Genomic DNA, 19,070 nt, shown 5'->3' on the forward strand with positions numbered 1-19,070 from the left:
TCGCATGGAATTTTTTCAATTTTGTCAATATTAAAAAATACTGTTTTTAAAAATATGTTTCCTTTATTATTGATACAGTTTATATATTTGTACGCATTTTAAGAATCATCTTTTAACTTAAACTAACAGCCTTTCTATTTCTTGCTGTATGGATGTAATCTGTGATTTCAGCTGACTGCCCTCGTTGGTGGTCACAGAGCAGGCCACAATGGGACGAGAAACACCACAGGCACGGCCCAATGCCTGCTTGGAGCGCACAAACACATACGGCACATTCTTGTCCTCACACAGCAGCGGCAGATGCAACAGAATCTCAATTGGCTCTGTATCACCAGCCAGCACCACAATATCAGCCAGACCACGATTCAATGTCTTGGTGGCCTCGTTAGCTCCTTTTCTCAACTGATTATAGTTGAGCGCCTGTTGCAACAAATTCATAATCTTGGCCGTCAACTGGGCATCGGCCAAGGGGAATGCTTTCGGGTTCACCTCTTCGGTCTGTAGAAAATTGAAGTTGGCATTAGTGAAACATGTTCTAATTAATATTAAGATTCACACACATACCATTTTCTTGAAAGTTCTTTTTGTATATTTGTAAAAATATAAATGCAACCTCTCGGCTTGTGTGCTTCACTGAGGGGCAGAGTTAAGAATGAAACGTTTATAGAAACACGTGCGCTGCCGCTATTTTGTGCATCTTTCCAGCACTGAAAAATGTGGGATATTTTGAACAAGTGGCAACGCTACATATACACCACTAAGCGATAAAATTATCGCTTTACTGTGGCGCCAAATACAAACGAAATAAGCGTTTGCATATCTAGTTTTCCAAATTTCCGTCGGCCCAAAAATTATACTAGTAATTGATGTAAATAACTATATTTCGGTGATGTCGATCCACTTCGAATACCGTCTTACCTAACTTATTGTTAAAAGGAAAATAAAACAAAATCGATTTCCAAGATTCCCGTCGGCAAGTAATATCGTACCTTGTCGCTTGACAAGTACCGAGTACTGTCTGATAAGATAATCATAGAAAACAGATCCAGGATAAATAATTGGCGATACTCCTCAGTGGCTTAGCCTCAATAACAACAATTCACTAACAATAATACAAATATGAATTCATTTCACTTAAAATCCATTCGTTGTTTATTGTGATTCGTAAATTTGAAGCACAATTCCAAATTATTTAAACAAGCCAGCACACATGCCAGTGTTCATCCCGCTCAAAACAAAACACAATTTTGTGAATCTTACGTTAAATACAAAGGGAATTCTCACTTTTTATTACCAATTCATCTTGCATACAATTTATTTAGAAGTTCCTGCAAGATAAAAAGAAACCAGTTATTGAATTGGCTATACGGACGTATTAAACAGCAACAACTTACTTGGTAATGAGACCATCCTTCTTGGCCAGACGCACAATGCAATCGTCGGACTCGCCCATGCGACGGATTTCTCCGCAAATAGCATAAGTTTTGGTTCCGTCGGTTTGGCGGCCGGTTTCGGGATCCACAACAACAATGCTTAGTTGCACAGAGGCGTGATCCTTAGCGTGGATGATTCTGTTTGATGCCGAGCTGCAACAACACAAAAAATTATCCAATTGCCAAAATATCGGCTGCAATTGCTGCGCTGTTGGTCGTGGAAACACGTGTTCAATACTCACCATTTGCGGGGCACGTATAAATCAACATTCTCACCGGCGTCGTTCTCCATTGTGCTGCAACCGAGAGTAAGACATTTTATTAGTATTTTAAAAATGGTTTCATTTGTATAAATGGTATTTGACGTACATTTTGTAATATTTTACAAATTAGCGACCCAACACTCGTCAATGGAGGTTGAAAAGAGAAAGAGTGAAGTTGGCTGCGCTACAGGGTTGCAAAACTATCGATAAGAAATTCAGCATAATTGTTGTGTGTGGAATTTTTTAATAAAATTTTTAATATTTCATTTTTTTTTTCTGCAAAGAAACAACAGTTTTTTTTTTTTTTTTTTTTTTTTTTTTTTTTTTTTTTTTTTGCTTGTCTGAATTCATAAATATATAAGGAACGGTATATATGGGTTTGTATTTACGTATTTAAGTTATTTATTAAGGTTGCCGATAATATATTTATTTTCATACGTAAAAACTTCGGTATTGATTTAGCTACAATCATTTAAAATTATAAAGTAGTTTTTTTAAATCTGAATATGAATTTCCATTCAAAAAATTGATTTTTTTCTATCGCTTGTTGTTGTGGAGGCTATCGCTGTTCCTTATCGAATATATCGATTTCTCGAAAGCCTTTCATAAATATTTATTAGTCGTTTGGCAATGTGAAAGAGAAGTGCTGTGTTGCATCAAATTTGGCGCCGGAGCTTTTACGGCCTCAGCGCCCATTGCTAAATCGGTAGCTATTCAACTATAGTGCTGTATCGATAGAGTAGAATAATTAAATTAGTGGCAAAGTGTTTGTGTTAATTATAAATTGGATACAAGTGAACGCGCTCACTGGTTACTTTAATTGTAAGTATTGATTTTGGACAGAGGCTGTGGCGTCGGCGTCCTTGATCCGATGTCAGCGCTGATTTTCCCTCAATGGGGCTTCCGCAGGACTTTTTTGCTACTTTATATGTATTTTTAAACGTATGTACATATATGCGTGGGTGAGTTTATGTGGGTGCTGAGTGCATGAGTTTGTTATTATTGCGAATCAACGCGTCTGGCAAACTTCAATATTTGCTCGAGTTCGTGCTGCGCCGTGTGCGAAAGTAACGTTTAACTTTTAAATGCTTTAAGTAGCTGAAAAATATTAAATATTAAGCCTTAAATTCGTTTAAGCTATAGACAATATTTAAAATATTATTATATAGATTTATATTTGAAATACTTCAGTTAGGTGATTCAAAACTAAAAAATGTAACAGCTTTTTTGTTAACATAAAACTGCGATTGATCCGAATTTGTAATTGTTTAACATAGCCGATTGAGTATGAGATCTGTTTGTTCAGTTGATTGTAAAATCTTTCATTACTCGTGTCGTTGTTAGCGCACATATTATTTATAATGAAAAAATGAATGAGGAAAAAGTAGAAGTCAGTTAAATTTAAATTTGCTCCTCAAAGATTAGCATTAGCATATACTCAAATTCAAATAAACATAACACAAATCTTAACATGGGTTAAGTGAACCCCTTAAATTGGCTTTTCAACCGTTAAATTTAATTTGGAATTCAGAATTTTAAGGCTTTCGTTGTTGACTAGCTAAATAGTAACCAACTTGAAGCTAGTTATATATAATGGCTCGTAAGTTGCTTAGCTCAATAAAGCTTAAATAACTTAAGATTCTTTTTATCAGAGCGAAGCTGGTTCTGCAATACAACTTTTTGCCGTGCCCGCTCAGTTGGCTTTCAACTTTCGGCTCGTTCGGTTGGTTCACGCTACTTGCTCTGCCAAAAGCTGTGCGGCGTGGTTGTCATACATATGTATGTATGTACATGATACAGACACACATATGTGTGTAGTAGGTGCTCTGCGGTACGTTGCAGTCGTAAATATCTGGAAGACAGTTCATAAGGCGCCGGCGGACAGCCTCTTGACCTTTAGCGCGTATGTGTGTGTGATTTTTTGCATATTGTAAATGGAAAGATGTAAATTTAAATGAGATCATTTAGCTAACGTGTGAGGCTATTTATAAATTACATATATAAAAAAAAACATCATAGAGAAAAATATAATAAATAATTGTCGCGAAGGCAAATGAAAGTGAAACCAATTTTAGGTAAAGCCACTTTATGTGCTTCAAATGAATATGCATAAAATTCAATAGTTTTTCTTAGCAAATAATCAAAAACGTGCATGGTTGTGAATTAGCTTAAAATTAGAGAGTACAATTATTGCTGACCATATCGACGGCCTTATGAATTTGGGCAAACAAAACCATAGTAATTGTTGGCATAGCTATCGAATCAACAGCTTGTTAAAAGCTGTCAACAAAAAGCATTTATTATATCAAGTACTTATCGCGGTATAGATAAAGCAAGCAAAACTATTTATTATAGCCCAACAATAGATTAACGAACGAAATAACCTTGTAAGATTTACAGATACTAGGATAACTACAAATTGTATTAGGAATTCGTTCTATAAATATCACAACTAATAGGTAACTAAAATGATATCAGCCACGCCCCTAAGGGGTGAAACAATATGATGTTTATGTGTGGAGATAGTAGATGGTGGTCTATACCAATGTATAGCGCAGTAGTAATTACAGACTATATACGTATTTAAATTTCTTTAGATTTGCGAATTAGCTTGTGCTTACACAGACAGAATTGCATAGACCCGATACACCTTATTTTGTCTTCGGGAGCAAGTGTAATAATCAACAGCCCACGTTTACAGTTAGAATCTGATACGGCAGCATATGAATATAAGCAAAGACAAAAAACTGCCTCAAAAAAGCTAATATCAAAAGAAAAGCTCGGAACACATAAAATAAAAGGTAATTAAACTGAGCCCACATTTACTGTTGCAATCTGATATTCCCGCGTATAGAAACATAAAATAGAAGAACAGTACGACCTCGCTAAGGCATACACCTCTATACAGTTAACTCTTTCGTTCACTTCAAAATATCTAATCTGTGTTTGACATTTATAAACTTTAATAATTTCAATTACGAAATGCGTTCAATAAATGAATCAAAATATGTCTGCAACAGCGAAGCTTCACTGTACATCTTAAAAACCGTGATGTCAGCACCAAAATGCGTGCCTGCTGCGCCGCATGTTGTTGATGACGTCTAAGAGTACATGTAGAAAACTCTAAGTAAAGCACTTTCTAGGTCAAAAGTTGAAAGGCAACGAGTCGCTGATGATGATGCTTGTAGCTAGAAAAAAGTAGCATCAAAAGAGAGATGAAAACCAAACCGAAATGTGGTCTGCCTGTGAAGCAAACAAACCACGAAACAAAGTAAATGTGCTGGCAGACAAGTCCATTGCCCCTGCCCTGCTTAGACCCGGGCCCAGCCGGGCCACCTGTCAGTTGTCGATAGGAAAATTGTAAAATTAAATGAAAATAATAGTAATAATAATTGGCCGCAACATGCAAACTCTTAGAAAACTGCAGGGCAATAAATGAAATTAAAGATAATTGCAGTGCATTTAACTAAGCCAAAGTAACTAAGAAATTGACGTAAATGCATTTCGCATAGATGATGAAGATGTTCTGCTACATTCAAAACATGCTACTACTGCAAAAAAAAAAAAAAAATCATTTCTTTAGTGTTTTCAAATATTATTTTATATATAGATTGAAAATGAGAGTTCAAGGTATTATGTTTTTGCTGAAATAAACCTGTGAATAGCGTAAATGCATTCGTGGCCAGCTGAGTTGACCGTAGTCTTATCTGTCTGCATATCTGTTGGCATATCCAGCATTTTGTCGTCCATGGCATGCCAAGGCCTAAGTCAGCTGAAATTTTCCACACTCAGATCGATATCTCCAAATATGCAATGAGAAATGCTGGAATGTCTCTAACAGCAGCTAGGCAAATTTCCAAGATATCTCTAGTCGGACACTCCCGATTGGAGCACTTGTTGTTTTTTATAAATATTAAATGCATATAAATAGATTTTTATTTAATTTGTAGGCAACAATCTAGCGTTAGATTATATACCTCATATGGCATTTTTATCATATTATGCCATATTTGGATTTAAAGAGCTTAAAGATAACAGCATACTCCGGGTCGTTTTTAACAGCTCTACTTTCTTTAAGTCTATACTAATTATTTTACATTTGTGCAAAGAAGTTTTGTTTCTTGCATGAAATACGAATCAAGAGATGTTTTATTTAAGTATCTTCCCTTGCAGTTTTTTCTTTATAGTCGTATAACTAACTTGACAATTCGCAGCAATTATCCACTAGAATGTACGAAAATAGTTGTGCAAACTTTTATGCATGCAATGCGAATGCTGTGAGCTCAGAGCCAAGAAATAAAATTATAAACTGCCTACAATCAGCTAGTTAATTTGTTGATTAGTAATATTGAAAGCGTGCAAGATTGTTTATCAGCTGATCAACTCAGGACATTTGATTACAGACTCAGCTCAAATGAGGCAATTGTCAGTGGTTTAACTGATTTCTATCCACACCAGTTCTGCTTCGAAATGACCATCTATGCATAGGCAAATGCTTTGCTTCTTACAGTATATTCATATCGTGTGTCTGCTCTATTATTATAGTGTTCGCTCTAATTTGATTGTAGTGCCAGGACCCTTAATTCCCCAGAAATCAACTGCCTATTCTGTTCACTCTCGCTATTCAATAATTATTTAAGGACCTACTATAATTAGATCCTTTGGCGACCACTTGTTTGCAATTGCATGCCAATTTTGTTCTTTACTTGCCTATTCCCTTTTGTATTTTGAAGAGATTTGCTGGTTGGGAAACCTGTCGTTTGCTAGCTATTCCCCACGTCCCACTCCTCTGCATCTCCATCTTCTGCATAGAAGCCCAGCTATCTGTGCAGCTTTATTTTGATGTGCCCCCTCATTTGGCTGGCTTGAATTTTCCGATTTTCTCATTTATTTCTTTTTCAATTTTTTTTACAGCGCTTGAACTTGGCAAACTTTGGCGGGTGACGGGTTGGTCGGGCGGTGAGTCGGACGGTTCCTCGATGCCGATCTCTGGTGTTGTTGTTGTTGCTGCTATTGTTGTGATTTGATTGGTGCCAGTTACTGTTACTATTGTTGCTGTTGTTGTTGCTGCGCTATTACTGTTAACTAGAAGTTGTTGGTGCTGTTTTCTGGTGCTCGACCTGCAGCTGGAGTTGGAGTTGGAGTTGGAGCTGGAGCGACTGCGTTACACTTTGTAAATCGGTCAATGGTAACGGGCTTGTAAGCAGGTGCAACTGCAACTGACAGAGAGAGAGAGAGAGAGAGGAAGAGTTATATAAAACGGCTGAGAGGAGACAGCAATCAAAACATGTCACTAAAGGTGAGTTTGACCTATAAAAAGTTGCTTACGGGCAAGTTTGCAAAGTCATTCGGGCGGCTTCTAGGGGCATAAGCTATAAGGAACGTAAATACAATATACATATGTATAAATCTATTAATATAATAAACAAGTAAGAAAGCTCTAGTCGAGACTGCTCGACTACGAGATCCCCTGAACCCTTGGAGTAATAGCTATTTCAATAATTTTTCGCGGCTTTCAGCTTACACAAGAAACACGCACACACACACACACAGAGGCACGTACGCACACACAGGCATACATACACACGCATACAGACACACATACACACACACGCACGCATACACACACAAACGCATACACACACACACAAACACATACACACACATACACAAACACATACACACACAAGCACCCACGCATAAACACGCATGGGCTGCAGTGTGCGCTTACTATGAGAACTTAATTGCTTAATAACTTTTTTTATGGACGTACGATCTTCATGAAACTTTTAGATTGTGATTATAACATGAATATGCATGTAATTGCCAAAGCACAAGTCTCTAGTATTTGAAATACGCTTTTTACAAAAGTGAGGGTGAGGGGGTGAATTTAGAGGTGGGGGGTTAATTTTAACAAAAACCGAAATTGTATAAATTGCATGTAAGCATACATTAAAAATTTGGAGACTCTAGCAATAAAGGTGTAGAAGATATAATTTTATAACTGGTTTTCGATAAGGTTTTTATCGATAAAAAAGATCGGGATGAGTTATCGATTTTTAATGATAAACTTGATATGCGCGTTGTAATTATTTCTTATATCTTCTGAAATCGACGCGTTCATACATACGGACAGACGGACAGACGGACAGGGCCAAATCAACTCAGCTCGTCACCCTGATCAAGAATATATATACTTTGTGGGGTCTGCCGCGCCTCCTTCTGCCTGTTACACACATTTCAACAAAACCATTATACCCTGATTTTCCATTTTCAATGGGAAATACATAAAAATTATGTATGGTTTAAGATCTAAATTCTTAAAAATTTAAGAATTGCATATCAACGAAACCTTTCTAACTGTTGCCTGATTTTCTATAAATAAATACATTTGATATTATTTATCTGAGTCTAAGATAATCCAGTTCTCTTAGAATTACCTACTCGAAAAATGCCAAATATGCGAACTTGAGGAACTTCATTTTTTCATTATATTTCTCAGCAGCTTTAAGCTGTTCTTTTACAATCGACTGCTTAGCGCATACTTCATTGTATTTTCTTCCTAAGTCTTATACTCTATTAGCTAAGCTGATAAAGCGACACAATAAGTCACAAGAAGGCATAGCATATTATCTCTTATAAAGCACCTGTTTATCCCATACCCTATAAAATTATTCTCTTGTATCTCAGAATAACGATACAATAGATTCTCGTTATTTTGATAGAACTGATGATATCTCGACATCTCTGAAGAGATTGTCATGCATAGAGCATCTGTCTGTCTTGGATATGGCTATCCGACTGCAGTGTAGTGTACTCACTTATTTGTCTGGGCTCTCAGTTCTTAGTATTCGCCCTGCTTTAATTTAAGTCCAATGAAATGGCATTAGTCAAGCTGATAAAGCGAGTGAATATATTATGCTTGACTGTAATTGCAGAAATATCAAGTCAACGGCCTAGTCGCAGGCACTCGTCACACACACACAACACACACACAACACACACACAACACACACACATACACAGTCAGGTGTGTGGCACAATCGTGTTGCAAGAGTTGTCTAGTGCTTGTCTGAAGACTAACAAGTGCTTCTCTCACCTGCTGACATTTTGGCTTGTCTATAAATATTGCAAGCATCATCATTATCATCAGCGCCGTCATCATTATTATGCCAGCATTTGCATTGTTGCCACACTCTGTGGCAGCTTGAGTGATGTCATGTGCCACTTGGCCGTCTGTCTGTATTGCCTTTGTTGTCTGCGCTCAACAGGTGCCTCGCTGCCCCTCGCCCCCTCGCCTAATGCGCTTCATTTACTCACGAGTGGACAGTCTAAGTCTCAGTGTCTATTTAAATAGTTCAAATATTTATTGTACGTTTATTTCCTCTCTTCAAACAGATTTGTGAACAGCACATCAGTTAAGCCCCGACATTAGCGCAGTTGAGTGAGTCTTAACCCTTGGGTGTGCTAGGCGCGAAGAGCCCTCTAAATAAATAAATAAGCATAATTAAAGGTTAACTGAATTGTGCTTTGAACTGAATGTTTCATGTAAATTGTGCAGCATTTCAGTTGTCATTTCAATATACTACAAATAATACCAAGAAGAGCGTTCTCTCATATTAAATAAAAACTTAATTAATCAGCTGTCACATATTTAGAATTTTGGTTTACACTTGTTTTATTATGAATTACGAAAACCCAACGAATGTATCATATAACAGCTTGATTTGTTGAGGAAAACAATAATAATATAAAGTATTTTTATTTTGAGAATTACACCTTTTTAAAAAACATAATCATTTAAAATAAAATAATATTAATAATAATAATAATATTTACAAAGCACTTACCTAAAACTTTTTATACCCTGAACCCATTGAAAATGGGAAATCAGGGTATAATGGTTTTGTGAAAAAGTATGTAACGGGCAGAAGGAGGCGTGGCCGACCCCACAAAGTATATATATTCTTGATCAGCGTGACGAGCTGAGTCGATATAGCCCTGTCCGTCTGTCCGTCCGCCCGTCCGTCCGTCCGTATGAGTGCGTCGATCTCAGAAGTTATAAGAGCTAGAGAGCTGAAATTTGGCATGCATACTCGTGAGTACCATACGCAGTACGAGTTTGCTTTATTTTTTCGATAAATCGTCCGATAACTTTTTTATCGAGAATAATCGAAAAATTGATTTTGTTTTTTCAGCCTAATTTGAACATTTTTAGACCTGGAGTCTTCAAATTTGCGTTGTATATAAAGTTAATCGATACAAAGATTTTGTAATTTACAGATTTTGGATACCACGCCCCCTTTTCCACCAATTTGTAAAAAACGCATTTCAAGTACTAGAGACTTGTGCTTTGGAATGTACACACATATTCACCATATGATTACACTCTGAAAGTTTCATTAAGATCGTATGTCTACAAAAGAAATTATTTGACAAATAAATTCTTATAATATTGCCCACACTGCAGCGCAGCCCAACCGCAGTCGCTGCTTACTGCGCAGTTAGCAGAGCGCTTATCCGTGCGTGTGGATGCATGTGTATGTATGTGTGCATAAAAGAGGTGCAAAATAATTAGAATATCAGCTTAGAGGGTTCAGGGTATCTCCTAGTCGAGCAGTCTCGACTGGAGCCTTCTTACTTGTTTACAATTTACAAAAAAGTAAAATTCGGTAGTTGAAATAGATAATACTTTTTCGAATTTATTTTTTAAAATGAAGTATGTTTATTGTACTCCGAATCGATAACAAAGTATTTGAAACATCGACAATGTACATTATATTAATATTTACACTCCTATCAATCTCCAGTTTCATGCACTATATAGCTATCTAGCTCAGTTTCCCATTAAACCCAACCCCATAGGTTAAAATTTACATAATGTTAACATTGTGAATTATGCAGTCAATATTAATTACAAAAAAAAAAAAAAAACCAATTTACCCTGATTTCCCATTTTCAATGGGTTCAGGGTATGAAAATCAACTCAAAGCTAGTATTCTGTATGAAGATCGTATAGAGTGTGTATTGTGTTTCAGATTAAAAATTGTTTAATATTATCTATTTAATATTATATCTCAATTAACAGTTTGCATTTTGCAATTATCTACTTCTTAAGTAAACCTTAGATAGTACAATTCGTATTGCTTTTAAGTCACCAAGCACCCAGTTCCAATAGAGTGCATCCATCTAAGGGTTAACACATCCACATCTGTTTGTCAAAGCGTCCGCAAAGCATTGTAAAAATGCATCAACATCCGCTGGTCGAAGTTTCCCAGGTCTTTTTGCTGTTGTTCGTCTCGCTGAGCTGCCCCTCTGGCCACTAATTACTTTAATTAGCTGTGTGGGGAAACTAATTTCCTACATAAAAGTTACTTAGGAACTACTGTGTGGGTGTCGAATGCCTCACTGAGCTCCGAATCGAGCGGCGGCATCATTAGTCAAGTGGTGCCTCCCTTTTGACAGCTGCCCAAGATGAAGTTGTTAATCAGTTTGTTTATGATTTTCTCTGTTTCGATTTGGATTTATCTTACAGAAGGAAACTCCCTCGGATGTGATGCTGCATCTGGCGGCGCTGCGAGGCGACGTTGTCGAGATGCGCCGCGTACTCGATACTGGCAAAGTGCATGTCGACTGCAAAGATGAGGTGAGTAATGAAAATTGAGTAATGCAACAGGAAATGAAGAGGAATGTGTCTAAGACTTGGCCAGCCGAACCAGACGATCTGGGCTCTAGGAGTCGGCGTATATCGAAGGAATGTGGGGTTGGAATGTATACTAGTGGGACCGAATATGGAATATCTGTTTATAAAAGACATGACGATTGTCGATAAATAGAACAGGAGTAAGAGGAACAGTGATGATTGAGAGTCTTTTGTGGGGCATGTAAAGCAAGTTTGTCTAGAAAATGCAATGCAAACAAATGGAAATTTTTATACTCCCAATATTCATTTAATATATTGTTTTTATAAATAGTGTGAACACATAAAAATGTGATTCCTTAAAGAAAATTTGAAAAAGAAGCGCATTATACGACTATTTGTTTAGTTATTAGTTATCAATGAGAAATCATCAGCTGAAAGTTAGTGAAACAGAAAATCTCCTCAATTCAATGAACAGTCTTAAATTATATAATTGATATATCATTAACTTAACAGATTAAATGCTCGAGATAAATGCACTGCCAGCTGGTTGAATTATTTAATTGAGCGTCCAATGAATTTAACTGCAATTGCGCTTAGTTTTCACCAGTCAAAGCGAGATTCAAATTATATCGTTTCGTTTTGTTATACCCTCTATTTAGCTGAAATGCAGGTATAATGAGCTGTGCTAGTCGAAAGGAACTGGCCGTTTACTCTGTTGATGCGATGAAAAGACAGAATATCTTTTGGCTTACTTAATTAATATAAATATATACATATACAGTACGCTTTTTTTATTTTAATTTTTGCTAGTTTATAAATACATAATAAATTCATGAAAATATCAAGATGCTCAGATTAGACGAGAACAGAAAAACTCGAAAAAAAAACAGAAAAAAATAAAATAGTATAAGAAAAAATCCTTCCCAGAAACTTCAATATTATTTGTAGATGTTTCTAAGCAAGTTAACACGTTGAAAAATTTTTCAATAATAAATTTTGTATTTATTTATTTATTTAGTAGATATTTGTGTAAAAATATTGAACAATTCTTCAATTATAAATTTGATAGACTTACATGCAGATTATTGCAGGGTATTTATCAGTCTATATACGTCTGGTTGGCTTTGCTTTTCGTTTCATTTCGTGTTGATTTGCATGCGTGCAGCTGAGCGAAATCGGAGCGAAAAGCACAAATCTCTGTCCGAGCTGCAGCTGCCCCTTCGGGGAAGCACAGTCACGTAGCGGGGCGTTGGGGGTGTTTGCCCTTGTGTGTTGTTTAAGGCCAACTCAGAGAATATGGCCAACTGACCAGGCCTGGCCGACTATGCTTTGGAATTTGCCTGAAGCTCATTCAGCTGACTGCGCCTCAAGTGAAAATTTATTTTTATTTAATTTAAATTTATTTTTTTTTTTTTGTATTTTTGCATTCGTTTTCTTTGCCAATTGGTGCATGCATTTGTAAACAACGTGTTAATTTGTCTTTGAGGTGAAAACGAGTGTTGAAATATATTTATTTTTGTTAGTTAGCTGAAAATGTTGTAATATTTTGCGAACGATTTCATGCTTTAGTAGATTAGCTCCCAATCGTAAACAGCTTATATAATATCATTTTGTGTCACTTTACTTTAGTTTATCATTTCCAATTTTGGCTAATTTTAAAAAGCTGTAATTAGGAGAAGAAGACTTTGAATCCAATATTAATAACATTAATATGAAGAATATTTATTATTACGATATATATAAAAATTTGACTCAGATTAGATATCATTTTGTTTTTAGAAATTTTTCCATAAAGGAATAAGTAGTGGAGCTCAAGGGCATAAGGAGTAGTAGTTTTATGTACCTCGATCACATTAACTAACTTAAGTATCTGACTAGAAATGCATATATTTAAGGATACAATCTAGTAAAATGCAGATAGGCTAGAGCTCCTAGTCGGGCACTGTCGACTAAAACTTTTTACTTTATTGACTACTTACTTTATTATTAACTATGATAATATTCAAAATAATATTGAAAGAATATGGACGAAATTTAAATATAGACAAATATTTGTATAAATTCTTATTGGAACTCTTAATTTGAACTCTCACTTCTTAATTTGAACTCTGAAAGAATATATCGTATAATAGATTAAAGATTAGGCAAAGGACCTGTTTTTCAAATTGGAATGCGAAATGCCCACTGTAGTTTACATACCAATACAAAAATGAACTGTTTTCTAAAGCCATCTAAACGTATTATCTCTGGTCTATTTATAGGACGGTACAACGCCTCTTATTCTAGCCGCAGCTGGGGGTCATATCCACTGCGTTCTCGAGCTCATCGAGCAGGGAGCCGATCTCAACGCGCGCCGCTCCACTGGCACCACCGCCCTCTTCTTTGCCGCCCAGGGCGGGCACTTGGATGTGGTGCGGATTTTGCTGAAAGCGCGCGCAAAGGTCGACACGCCCTCGCTGGACGGAGGCACGCCACTATTTGTAGCTGCCCAAGGCGGACATGTGAAGATCATCAGAGAGCTGTTGGACTGTGGCGCGGATGTGAATGCCAGCATGAAGGTGCGACTGTTTCAACTGGGCTCGCATTGCGTACAATTTTAATTAACTGTTTGTTTTCGCTTTTATTCAGGATCGTGCCACACCCGCTTTTATAGCTGCGCAGAATGGGCATCGAACAGTTTTGTCGCTGCTGATCCTGGCCCACGCTTCGACGGACATCAAGCGCATCGATGGAGCCACCCCACTGTGGATAGCGGCCCAGATGGGGCACGATCACATATGCAAGGTGCTTCTGCAGAACGGAGCGAATATCGATACGGTGCGCTGTGACGGTGCCACGCCTCTGTTTAAGGCCGCCCATAAGGGACACGCCTCGGTGATCACAGTGCTGCTCAAGTATCGCCCGAATCTGGGCCTATTGCCCAATGGGGAATCTGCTTTGCATGCGGCTGCGATGTTTGGTCACATGACGGTGTGCAAGCAACTCGTGGCAGCCGGAAGCGATGTCCTGCTCAAAAATCAGGACGGATTAACGGCCATGGAGTTGGCGCATCATGAGAACTATGGCTCCATCTGCGAATATCTGAAGGAGCGAATGCGCGCGGTAATGGAACGCAATACCTTGGCTATGGCCCAGATGCGTTTGTCAACGTAGAGGCCAGCCCATAGAGAGATATACACACACAAGTATATACTACTATATATGACCAAATCGAATCCCTTCAAAGTACCTTTTCTGCACAATACGTTGAATCATTTATTCACTTAAACTATGATTAGAACTTATGATGAAACAGCAAAGTTCTTTCGATTGCCACGGAGTTCGATAGAATATTCTGAATATAGATACAGATTCAGCTACTGATGTACACTGTATATCCTTTTTCCTTTGCAGATTACACAGCTAGATATCCTGTGTAGTGTTTATCTAAGAGGCATTATGTATGTAATAATCTGAATATATAATATGCGATTTATGCACACTTTTAATTACTTTTTGTACATATATTAAATGCAGAACAATTTATTTTATTACTGCTTCAAATGCGTATCAATTCAAGAAACTACACTTTTATGCATATCTCTGAGAACGTTTAGTTTACTTTTGTCTATACTATAGTTAGGATATTTGAGTTAAACAAATATTTTTATATATAAAAATATTTAAAATAATTCAATTCTTCAAGCTTTGAATCTGATCAAAAGAGGCTTAGTAAAGCTGCATTGTCGGAACTCTAAACTAGACATCAGAATATAATATGCTTTCGACTTATAGAAAAATCGAAAATAAAAATAAAAAATCTAATCATATTGTACATGCATACCAAACCGATCCATTAAAATAGAATCTTACAGAAAATATTATCTATAACTATGTATATCTATTTAAAGTTGATACCTCCGTGGCAAAATAAACTGTTTCATTTTGTTGTGCAATCAAACTAGAGAAAAGTATAAACAAGTAATGGTAAAAAATAGAGAAAAATGTGGCCAAGCTAAGCGAGGGCAAAATCACCGATTACATATATATAAATAAATACCCAGATATTATATCATTATAATATATGTATTTATCTATACAACTACTTGGAGCTTGTATTTGAATTTACGATTACGATTACTTCTAGCAAATAGCTCATATGATATGGAAAACTGTTAACATGGACCGCATCGTCCTTTGTATATAAATATATATTTAATACATTAAAATTATATATTTATGCATTCATGTAACCCTAAGCAATTGTTAACAAGTGCTTTATGTTTATTCGCCTTTTTGTCTTATCCTAATTAGCTATATTTATATAAATATGTATATTTTGACTTAATTAGCTAATAATTATAATGAAATGATTATGTCGATTTTCCCTATTGATTTATGCTCGTGTACATTAAATAGCAAATTATCACAAATTAAACATAAATATAAAACTCACTTTGAAATTTGGCGGCAATTTCAGTAACATTATGTTATTCACTTAACGAAATGTTATCTTAACGAAACTGTTAAGCTGTAGAGTCAGCAGATGCACGCACCAACGGTTAGTACGGACATAGCTGTCGGAGAGGGGTGTCGTAGAGCTGGGAAACCATCGATGGAAGGCTCCATCGATGGTTTTCCCATCGATGGAAAAAATAATCGATTATATCGATGGTTCCATCGAAAATTTTTTCCTTTTAAATTTTAAACGTTATTTGTATAAAAGTCGTACTTTTCATAATAGAAATAAATGTAAATAAAGCTCTTGTAATTTCATACTTTTCCTTGTACATATTTACAGAATAAGAATAAAGAGTATAAACAAATATAGAGAAAATATAAAAGTTTAATTCATTAAATCTTCATTTCCAAAACATAACACAAATTCAACATAACGATTTGAAAGATAACTTAAATATAAAAGAGATCCATTTTCTTTCTTATCGACAAAATAAAAACAATAAAAATATAACAAATTAATAAAGATATAGTAAATATTCAATATTTACTAAAATAAAGTAATACTAAAATATTAATTAGTCATAACACAAATTCAACATAACGATTTGAAAGATAACTTAAATATAAAAGAGATCCATTTTCTTTCTTATCGACAAAATAAAAAATAAAAATATAACAAATTAATAAAGATATAGTAAATATTCAATATTTACTAAAATAAAGTAATACTAAAATATTAATTAGTCTTGTTGTTTTCAGGGAACAGCCATTCATTTTTGTTCAAAAAAATCAATTGATTGACATTTTTTTCTTTCAAAGACGCTCGGCGGTCAGAAATCAATTCACCCGCCTTGCTAAAAATGCGCTCACTTTCCACAGAGCTAGCTGGAATAGCTAAGTATTTAATAGCACAATAGCTGAGTGCATTTAATTGGTGTTCGTTAATCTGAAACAAAACGGATCATTAAAACTATAAAATGAAAGCGTTCTATAAATTACCTTCCAAAACTGTAGCGGATCGATGTCATGAGATGCATGTCGTTGCTCCAAGTACTGCCTCATCATAACAATCGCATCTGCACGTCCCGTTGATCTTTTTTCTGATATTTTTTTGTCCATAAATGTAAATAAAAATGAGGAATCGTTCTCTTTTGGTAGTTCCTCTTCAATTTCAGGAACTTTCGTATTCTGAAAGACGGCAAGCTCATCCTCGAGTATTTGTGCTGCCTGCTGCCCGTTAAATACATTTTGGAACCCATCTTTATTAAAGCGGGGGTCCAGCAAAGTCGCTAGCCTTGTGACTGTTCTACCTTCATACGGATATAGTCTTTTTTAATTCCGTTCATTAAAAATTTGCATGCATCACTGCCAACAGATGTCTTCATATTTGGCAACAGCAACTCTAAAGATTTGGTCAAAGCCAATATTGCCGGTATGACCAGCGAAGCCGTTACAGTTTTAGAAGCCGATGTGTGCTTTGTTGCCGTCTCAAACGGCTCCAAAACAGAGCATAAATCTTGTACAATGCGGAAATGGTCTTCAGATAGGGGAGTAGGCGCATTTTGCGATTTTAAAAGTGTCGCAATAAGCGGCTCCCTTGTCTGTAAGACCCGTTGCAGCATATAGAACGCGCTGTTCCACCTTGTCGGCACTTCTTGCAGCAAATTTAAAGGGCTGTCAGTATTTTGAGCGTTCTTAAATTTTGCGGTTGCAACAGAGCTGCTCTTAAAGAACGTGACAATTCTTTTGACACTGCTGACAATTTCTTTTATAAATACTTCACCCATTAAATCCTGAACAACCAGGTTTAGCGTGTGTGTGAAGCAAGGAAAGTGTCTTTTTTGTAATATTTCACACGCTCGTATCATGCTGGCTGCATTGTCCGTTACAACTGCTGTGATGTTTGATTTGTTACTCAAAGCGGCGATATATCGATATCGACAAAAGTCCATCGATATATCATAAAAATTAAAATCCATCGATGTAATCGATGGTTGCATCGATGGTTTCCCAGCTCTAGGGTGTCGGCTTGCGCGCGCTTTATTTACTATATAATAGAACTGTTTCGGGTCTTATATTAACATATAAAGTATTAAAATGTAACGTTCTTTTAATTCAATTAAATTTAGTTCATGTGCAATACAATGCAATAATTAATCTATTACAGTGTGTATATTACTTATATCTTATTCGTTTGTGTTCAGTTTTATTTGCATTGTATGATCAACTTAGTGCTATGTCCATTGTGCAATTATCTACATACATACATACATATGTGCAAGAATTGCAGGGAATTGTTAGAGGGCTGTTTTAAGAGTTTCGTGTTCGTTACGAAGAGCGAATGTTGCAGAATTTGTTGTTGGTTAATTTGGTGGAACATGTTGCCAATGCCGAAGAGCTTCAAACGTACTGCAAACGGATTTGAGTGCTCAGTTCGCTTTTTCTCACAATAGCGCGCGGACGTGGGGCCCGTCGTGCTGCCTCTCGTGTAATTTTTCCCGTTTCATGTTAGTATGTGTATGTAAGTCCGAACGAGCGCGTGCGTGCGTATGTGTAGGTGTAGTCGCGTGTCGTTGAATTATACAAAAGCAGCAGAGGCAGCAGAGGCAGCAGCAACAACAATAGCACTACAAACGGTAGCGGCAGCTCCAAAAGCAGCGAAGCAGCAGCAGTAACATAATCAAAAAACATAAAAACAAACAACATAAGCACGAAAAAAAATTGAGAAACGGAACATTTTTGGTGGCAAGTGTTCTCAGTGTGGCAGGCGGGCGGCAAAAATGCTTTAGACAATAAAACAGGTTTGCACTGTGGTATGCGAGCGCAAGAGCAAGAGCGTAAGCGATAGAGTGAGAGAGAACGATAGAACGTTCTCTAAGAGAGCAAAGTTTTTGCGAAAATTGACTGCATATAGCGTGGACTTGAAGGGTGAAATGAGAGGAGTGCGAGGAGAACGTTAAATACATTTGCCACTTATTGTGTGCATCCTTTGGCAAGGTCTTTCGCAGACGTACGCGCTTGATGCTTTCGCCACACTGTGCGTTGCTGCTGCGAACCAGTTTTCATGGCATTTGTTTTACATATTTTCAATTGTTGCAATCAATTGGAAAAACCGTTGGCCCAGAAGACCGTTACTTCTGGGTTGCCAAGCTGAATAGAAATTCCAGGCAAGCAGCAATCAGTTGGCCCCCCTTTTCCATTCCCTATTACCCTGCACAAAACAGCTGAGCTTTTGCAGTCGAGCCCCTAGCAACAGCGCAGCAGAAGCTTCTCAGCTGTGCAGCCGCAGCG

The 19,070-nt window shown here is 36.6% G+C and overlaps 4 protein-coding genes across 24 annotated transcripts in view; 2 read left to right on the forward strand and 2 right to left on the reverse strand.

Annotated features, from left to right (window-relative positions):
* Positions 1–43: 43 nt before the first annotated feature.
* Positions 44–725, reverse strand: hoip (NHP2-like protein 1 hoip). Its single transcript, XM_018004283.2, has 2 exons — positions 565–725; positions 44–498 (listed from the first exon to the last, which is right to left on the reverse strand). The coding sequence occupies exons 1-2, from the start codon at positions 565–567 to the stop codon at positions 118–120; spliced, it is 384 nt and encodes a 127-aa protein (XP_017859772.1). The 5' UTR covers positions 568–725; the 3' UTR covers positions 44–117.
* A 531-nt stretch (positions 726–1,256) lies between these two features.
* On the reverse strand, positions 1,257–1,956 carry RpS21 (ribosomal protein S21). 2 transcript variants are annotated; one of them, XM_018004285.2, is made up of 4 exons: positions 1,803–1,956; positions 1,676–1,729; positions 1,395–1,586; positions 1,257–1,328 (listed from the first exon to the last, which is right to left on the reverse strand). In XM_018004285.2, the coding sequence occupies exons 2-4, from the start codon at positions 1,723–1,725 to the stop codon at positions 1,319–1,321; spliced, it is 252 nt and encodes an 83-aa protein (XP_017859774.1). In that variant the 5' UTR covers positions 1,726–1,729; positions 1,803–1,956; the 3' UTR covers positions 1,257–1,318. The 2 variants fall into 2 exon arrangements, with proteins under 2 accessions (XP_017859774.1, XP_089322204.1); XM_089466078.1 differs by lacking the exon at positions 1,257–1,328 and having other exon boundaries at positions 1,391–1,586.
* A 312-nt stretch (positions 1,957–2,268) lies between these two features.
* LOC108611565 (uncharacterized) lies at positions 2,269–14,827 on the forward strand. 7 transcript variants are annotated; one of them, XM_089466068.1, is made up of 6 exons: positions 3,383–3,527; positions 4,294–4,497; positions 6,611–6,995; positions 11,232–11,342; positions 13,601–13,897; positions 13,968–14,827. In XM_089466068.1, exons 3-6 carry the CDS (start codon positions 6,984–6,986, stop codon positions 14,490–14,492), a joined length of 945 nt encoding a protein of 314 aa, XP_089322194.1. In that variant the 5' UTR covers positions 3,383–3,527; positions 4,294–4,497; positions 6,611–6,983; the 3' UTR covers positions 14,493–14,827. The 7 variants fall into 7 exon arrangements, with proteins under 7 accessions (XP_017859767.1, XP_089322194.1, XP_089322197.1 ...); XM_089466070.1 differs by having other exon boundaries at positions 3,397–3,527; positions 4,398–4,497; XM_089466069.1 differs by having other exon boundaries at positions 3,404–3,599.
* Positions 14,828–17,761: 2,934 nt separating this feature from the next.
* The window catches only part of B4 (imaginal disc development protein B4), a 55,317-nt gene continuing 54,008 nt past the window's right edge, over positions 17,762–19,070 (forward strand). For 2 of the 14 annotated variants that reach the window (XM_089466047.1, XM_089466049.1), the window contains exon 1: positions 18,280–18,296. The gene's annotated coding sequence lies outside the window, so the exon portion shown is untranslated. Of the gene's footprint in view, positions 17,946–18,131; positions 18,416–19,070 lie in introns of those variants that run through there. The other 12 variants (XM_089466042.1, XM_089466035.1, XM_089466043.1 and 9 more) reach the window with 12 other exon arrangements.

The sequence above is a fragment of the Drosophila arizonae genome, chromosome 3 (genome assembly GCF_054131065.1).
Source record: "Drosophila arizonae isolate 15081-1271.41 chromosome 3, UAZ_ARI_1.0, whole genome shotgun sequence".
Classification (NCBI taxonomy): Eukaryota; Metazoa; Arthropoda; class Insecta; order Diptera; family Drosophilidae; genus Drosophila; species Drosophila arizonae.